This window comes from Prunus persica, chromosome G6 (assembly GCF_000346465.2).
Source record: "Prunus persica cultivar Lovell chromosome G6, Prunus_persica_NCBIv2, whole genome shotgun sequence".
Taxonomy (NCBI): Eukaryota; Viridiplantae; Streptophyta; class Magnoliopsida; order Rosales; family Rosaceae; genus Prunus; species Prunus persica.
In genome coordinates, this window is record NC_034014.1 from 19301118 (window position 1) to 19308736 (window position 7619).

General features: G+C 37.0%; 1 protein-coding gene across 1 annotated transcript; it reads left to right on the forward strand.

Annotated features, from left to right (window-relative positions):
• On the forward strand, positions 2650–5512 carry LOC18775561 (putative receptor-like protein kinase At4g00960). Its single transcript, XM_020565820.1, is given in 8 exon segments — positions 2650–3456; positions 3771–3902; positions 4015–4094; positions 4097–4147; positions 4243–4453; positions 4577–4814; positions 4919–5069; positions 5171–5512. Coding segments are annotated over 8 exon segments (2010 nt in total). The 5' UTR covers positions 2650–2651.

The window sequence follows — 7619 nt, forward strand, 5'->3', positions numbered from 1 at the left end:
TAGGAGGTTATGATCCACATATTCTAAATAATTCATTGTAAAAGAGATGTTTGTCCCATAAGTGACAACATAAGCCCCTGAAGAGGCATTGGTACCCCAAAGCAATGAGATGATTATAAATTATGCATGTGCATGCACATAAGAATTGTGGGATCACAAATTGATGATACATTTGGTTTATTAGTAGCTACTACAATCATCAAGGGCTATGATTATATTAAATCACGTTTCATGAATGTCGACAAGTTAAGTGATTGGCCAAAAATGGAAATAGGCAATTCCATTTATCACTAAATAAGAAGAGTTGGATATTGAACCTATAACTCAAACACCAAATTACAAATGTTCAGTATGAAGGTTACGAATTGGTGTTTGTGAAGTGAAATAAGATCACTAATATGACATAAGGTTTCCTGGGAGAGACATGTAGTTTTAGTCTCCAATCTCATCGTAAATGCATCCACATTTCTATAAGTGCGGTTGTTACTTTAACGCAAAACTTATAGTATGTGTTAAATGCATATTTATTAAGACTATATGGTACATAGAAATCCTCAAAGCTCATGAAATATTTGAGATATATCGGATGAAGCAACCTCTTGAAGGATATAAAGTACCACAATATTCTTAATTAAGAGTTAACACTAAGAGTTTGAGTATTTTGAATTCAAATTTGATATTGTTGTAACATATTCTAACTACTAAATTAGTTGTTGATACTCCTAAAGATTTCAATCATTTGAAAAGTGAAAAGCAGGTTGAATAGTGTGATAGATGATCATGTATGAAGACAATGTTGCTTGTATTGCTCAAATCAGAGAAGGAGAGATATTAATCAGGGGGAGATATCAATCAGGGGGAGCATCCCAATTCTACTACATTCAAGGCAGATGCGCGTTGTACTCTTTTTCCCTTCGACTAGGTTTTTGTCCCACTAGGTTTTTCCTAGCAAGGTTTTAACGAGGCAATATAAGCTCATCCAACACCATATCAATGATTCAGAAGAAAGTTTTACTCTTTTTCCCTTCGCTTTGGTTTTGTCCCACTGGGTTTTCCAAGCAAGGTTTTTAATGAGGAAACAATGTCATTGTATGGTGGACATCCAAGGGGGAGTGTTGTAAATGCATGAGTTGGTGGATGACCACCATACCTCTTAATATTCCACCGTTGGATTTTATGTAACCTATGCATTAAGTATTTGTAATTAGTACTTGTAACCTATAGGTATATTGTAAATGATGGTATTCAATCTTCTATCTTGTAAGTCTATAAATAGGTGGTTCTACCAAAGATTAAGAGAGGAATAAACATGGTGAAGCTTTATCTTTAGCATATCACTTCTCTCTGCATTTTCTCCCTCTAGTTTTATAACAATGGAATTTTTTTTTTTTTTGTTTCCTTTTCATTTTTAGAAGTTTCCATTCCTTTGACCAGGATACGCACTTAATTAAGGTTGGTAAAAATAAAAAAAAGCAGTCCGTCCACAGTAGAAAATTCCTTGCAATATCTCCTTGCCTTGACATCAACCATGCACTCCCCCTTCCAATATTCAATTGTTTTATTTATTTGGAATCTCCAATTAGTCCTCATCAAAAATCACAAGAAGAACCAGTCCCGTCTCTGTCAATATGTGTTTGTGGGTGTGGCTTTCATTTTACTCATGTGATATATCAATGATGTGGCCAACGTTTAATTTGGTTCTAGAAAGAAAAAAAAAGCAATAGAGATAAAAGAAAGTTGGTCCCACTAGTAGAAAACTGCTCTAAAGACACGGACTTATACCGTGTGAATAGTTGTGAACGTAGGCACTACTCTCTTTTGTCCAGTCTCAATCAATCCTCAAAAGAAGTATTTTGATGAATTGGAATTGGCAGGATTTGGTCTGAGTATTATTATATCATTTGACAAATGAATTACATTTTCTTTTTTATGTATTATGCTCTCTTCTTTTTCCTTTTTTTTTCTTTTTAATGAACACGACAGGTAGGGGTGGGCACGGTTCGGTTTGGACCGGTTTTTGCCTCAAATTAGAACCGATCCGATACTATTCAACCGGTTTGGTTCAGTTCGGTTTTAATAAAAAAAAATTCAAAAACTGTCCGGTTCAGTTTGAACCGGTTTCGATCCGGTTCCGGTTCCAATTCGGTTTTGAACCGGATTATAAAAATTATTTTTTTAAATTATTTTTTAATACAATTCTCAACTGAAATATTATTTTTTTACTTGAAAATTAACAAATTATTCAATTTCATATAAATAAATAAATATTAAAGTGAGAAAAGAGAGATATTTTGACATTGAACTTGGATAAATATTAAGTTTTTTTTAGTAAAATTAAAAATATAGCATTAAATATAAATATATATTGAAATTATATATATTGTTAGTTTCACCGGTTCGGTTCGGCCCGGTTCAGTTTTTGAAGACATGGAACCGGATCCGGAACCGGTCCAAACCGGTCCGGTTCGGTTTTTGACCGGTTTTTGACTTTTTGATCAACTCGGTTTTTTTCCGGTTTGGTTCGGTGCGGTTTGGTTTGGATTTTCGGTTCGCCGGTTTGAGTGCCCACCCCTAACGACAGGAGAATAAAAAGTATATAAACCCAGTTTTGATTTGACCAACAATAATGTACAAACAGAATGGAGCCATTAATGTTCTCCTTCAGATTTCTGTTCTTCCTTTCTCCCGTTTTGTTCCTCATGATCAGCACTCAATCTCAATCCCCATATTGTTACAACGATAAAGGCAACTACACCACCAAAAGTACCTACCAGACAAATCTCAACACCCTTCTCTCTTCTCTTTCTTCCCCCTCCAACAACGGCAATGGCTACGGCTTCTACAACTCATCCTACGGGGAAAACCCCGACCAGGTTTACGCAATCGGGCTATGTCGAGGGGATGTCACGGTGGACAATTGCCGTGGCTGCCTCAGCAACGCCACACAACAGCTCACACAGGGTTGTCCCAATCAAAAGGAAGCTTTCGGCGTAATTGAACAGTGCACGCTTCGCTACTCCAACCGCTCCATCTACGGAGCCATGGAAACTTTCCCTGCTCTCATGTGGTATAACCCACAGAACGTGACCTCCGACGTCGACGGGTTTTTTCAAGAACTGAAGACGCTACTGGAGGACCTAAGGGGTCAAGCTGCAGGGAACGGTTCACTTCGAAAATTTGCGGCAGCGACCGCAACCGCTCCCAACTTCCAAACAATCCATGGACTTGCGCAGTGTACGCCGGATTTGACCGAGCAGGTCTGCAGTGATTGCTTGGGTAGTTCTTTGGCAGATATTCCAAAATATTTTCAGGGGATGCAAGGTGCTCTAATTAGTAAACCCAGCTGTAATGTTAGGTATGAGACCTATCGCTTCGTTGACCCTACAACTATCCGACCATTGCCGTCTTCTCCGCCGCCACTGTCTAGTCCTCCTTCCCTGTCAACCAGTACAGGAGGTATATATATATATATATATTTATATATAAATATATCTATGTTTATATCCCAATATATTATGTTTTGAAGAAATAAAGTTTCCTTACCTAGAGCAATTGTCCAGGAATTTGTAGACCAGTTACATTTTAGTCCCTCAATTCAATTTTTAGTTGATGTAGTTGTCTCGTGTACAAGTTGAGGGACCATTGCTACCATTAACACTACAATAATTTTGGGTCGAATAGATTTCTAATGCATATATATTTTGTTAGGTTCATATACAGATGTATGTATGTATTCAAATTAATGCAAATGAGATATCTGATTTTTGCAGGATCGAAGAGTAACAGATCTCAGACTGTCATCATTATTATTGTGCCAATTGTTGTTTATGTTATATTCTTCTGCATTTGTTTAAGAGTAAGGAGGACAAAGAAAAAACTTGAAACTGGGAAGTTAATTCAAGGTAAGGACGCAACTCTAGTGAACATTAATTAATCATATTATTCCATTTGATAGGGAGGAAGCCAAGTACTACCACTTTTATAGGCATTTTTAGAATTTCAATTGTTCCTCAGGCAGCGACGATACAGAGGAAATTGGAACTGCAGAATCCTTGCAATTTGACTTGGCCAACATTAGAGTTTCCACAGATGACTTTTTTCTGAAGCAAATAAACTTGGACAGGGCGGATTTGGATCTGTTTACAGGGTATTGACAAGTTAACAAGAACTTAACTTTCATATTTCTTGAATGCCACTTATCTCATATCTATTTTTTCATTCCATACCTATATATTTTTTCAGGGTAGGCTTTCCAATGGAAAAGATATAGCTGTAAAAAGACTCTCTACAAACTCTGGACAAGGAGATTTCGAATTCAAAAATGAGGTCTTGTTAGTGGCTAAACTTCAACACCGGAATTTAGTTACACTCTTAGGTTTCTGCTTGGAAGGAAACGAAAGGCTTCTTATCTATGAATATGTCCCTAATGCAAGTCTCGATCACATCATATTTGGTCTGAAATTATGCATTGTTTTCGTTTGACTTCGAATGTTTATTATAAAATTCCAATTTTGTGACATATACAGCAAACAAACATTGTAATTGAAGTCTTGATTTTGCATTAATATATTGGCAGACCCAACAAAGCGTGCACAACTAGATTGGGTGAGACGCTACAAAATCATAGTAGGCACTGCTCGAGGCCTCCTTTATCTCCACGAAGATTCTCGCCTTAAAATTATTCATCGTGATCTCAAAGCTAGTAACATCTTGATAGATGCAGAAATGAACCCCAAAATTTCAGATTTTGGTATGGCAAGGTTGTTCGTGCCTGATCAAACGCAAGGCAATACTAGTCGGATTGTTGGGACCTTGTAAGAATATGCACTTAACTGCCTGTGGGCTTATGTCTGTTATGTCAACAATTTCCTTTCCATATGTGTTGGTGAACGCAAACATTCTTTTTGTTGATATGCAGTGGGTATATGGCTCCAGAGTATGCAATGCGTGGGCACTTTTCTGTTAAGTCCGATGTCTACAGTTTTGGTGTGTTAGTTCTAGAGATAGTCAGTGGACAAAAAAATAGTGGCTTCCAGCATGGAGAAAATGCGGAGGATCTTCTAAGCTTCGTAAGTGAAAATATAATGTAGTTTTGGTATCTCAATACAATTTATTGCAACGAATCAAAGAAAGAAAACTTATCTCTGATCAAATTCACAAATCATTGCAGGCCTGGAGAAGTTGGAGGGAAGGGACATCTTCAAATCTAATAGATCCCACCTTGAAGACTGGTTCAAGAAATGAAATAATGAGATGCATCCACATTGGATTATTATGTGTGCAAGAAAATGTAGCTGATAGGCCAACCATGGCTTCTGTTATTCTCATGATGAATAGCTACTCCTTCACTCTCCCAGTGCCCTCCCAACCAGCATTTTATTTGCATAGCATTGGATCGGACATGTCGTTAGGATCGGAATATAATTCAGGGGCAACAAGGTCAGATCGATCCAAGAGTAACTCTGTTATGGTAATGGAATATGATACTTTTACTGAACCACATCCTCGCTAGTGGTTGAAGATCGATCCCTTTTGATTCATTTTAACAAAGGCAGGATGCATGGTCAATAGATACTTTTTCACAAAGGAAGGATGCATGCATGTACTCTTTGTTAGGAATTTCGACACATGAAGAACTTACGTTTTTCTGTTTAATATTCAGTTTAAAATATTTTCATCAACTTAAATATATTTTCGGAACCACGTCAAAAAATTACTTGTCACCATATTCATTATTGTAACCTCAATTATTGAGGAATGAATTGATTTTTATCTTTCATCTGGAAAAAAGTGAAATGGGTTTCTACGTTTGGGGATGATTGCACACTTAGACGAAAGTGGTTCGGATAGGTGTATTGATTAACATGAAGCTCATAGCTTTTGATATGTGATAATATGACTAAAAACGTTTAAAGCAGTTTGGGTCTAAATTTCACGCGCCAACCCAATTGACTATTGGCCCATGTCAAAAACAGGAGTTTTGGTTTTATTTTACTAAAGTCATAAGTTAGCCTAGATGGGTTTAGAGGCCCAGACCTTTGTGAACCAGTTACGAGGAATAAATTTACAATTATGGATTTATTGCCATTAATGGTGATTTAATCTGGACAAATCAGTTTCTAATTCGTTTAAAAACTAAGTTCAGCTTCTAATCGCTCCGAAGGATCAAAATTTGATAATCACCGTTGATCACAATTTCAGAAATCAAGTCAGTAGATTTTTGGAAAGATCTCTCTCTCTACAAGAGCCCACGTGACTCTAAAGTCAAGATTTCCACAGGGCAGAGGACATGATGGGGAGTTGGTAGAAGGTTTAATCGGAAAACCACTCCCCATAACCATTTAATACCTGAAAAGAGAGCCAAGTTTCTTTCCTATGCTAGTGAGAGCTTTGCATCAGGGCAAGTGGGGTTTAGGAGAGATAAACAAGAGTAAGATAGTTGGTAGACAGAAGATCAAAACTTATCATCATAAAAATTAACTTTTTGTGGGGGTTTTCTTTTGTCAGACTAAACTACTATCCCTTTTTTCGCGCTAGAACAAGGAATCCTCTCAACAGATCTGTCCTCCGGATATTAAGGAATAAACCCTCATTTAGATTCTCTATAAATATGAGAGGTGGTGAACAGGATTGAGGACAACCAAAAATTCAATCAAAACAAAAACTCTCAAGTCATATTGACAAATTCAAAACAAGATCATATGATCTCAAAAGCCTTCAGACTCTGAAGTAATCAAGCTCTTTGATTTATAAAAGACATCCAGTCTCTGATAGAACAGGCAGACCTCAGGTTTCTAACTTCAGTTCAACTTAAAGAAGCATTTCACATAAAAATGAGATTTCTCTCATTACAAATTTGGTTCAGCATAGGCCAATCAAGCAGAGTTTAGGCTTTTCATAATATGAAAACCTCAACAAATTTACGTAGATGCCTTGATGCCTGAGAATCATCAAAATAGATCGCAGGTGACCCACAATTAAGCAGAACATGTACTAAAGTGCAGTTCTGGACCAGAAATCGTCAATCCAGCCACTTCCAATCCAATCCAGATTGAAGAAATCCCAGTTTCGCCTATCCAATAAGCCTCTCTATGGCTAAAATAGATTAAAGCTCTTCCAATCTCAACATTGATATCGATTTCCAGCTAAACCTCATCAATTGAAGGTGCTGACGTTTGAATCCAGCACAGATACATCCACTCCAGCCTGAGTCACAGGCAACAATCCAAGCAGAAATAGAAGCCCAATGTTCTGTTGTCCTTTCAAACATGGCAGTTCCCTTTTGTTTTAAATTGTGTAATAGGCAATTCTCTTTAAAACAGTTTTATTTATTTTCAATATTCATTTAGGACAGAACTACTAGTTTTTACTGTGAGAAATTGTGAAGTCCTCACCAGCCTGAGGCAAGAAAAGAACTTACTTGGGAGATATTCTTCACCCAAATTCACAATCACTTGTTTAAAGTCAGTAACTTGGGGCACAAGTTATCTATTTTTCATAAGTCTGTTAGGGTCTTGACAGATAACAGTGGCACGCTCGCACACCAAAGAAAGTTGACTTGTTGACCACAAATGGTTTTCAAGTCAATAGGGAATTTTATCCTATCATCACAGGAAATT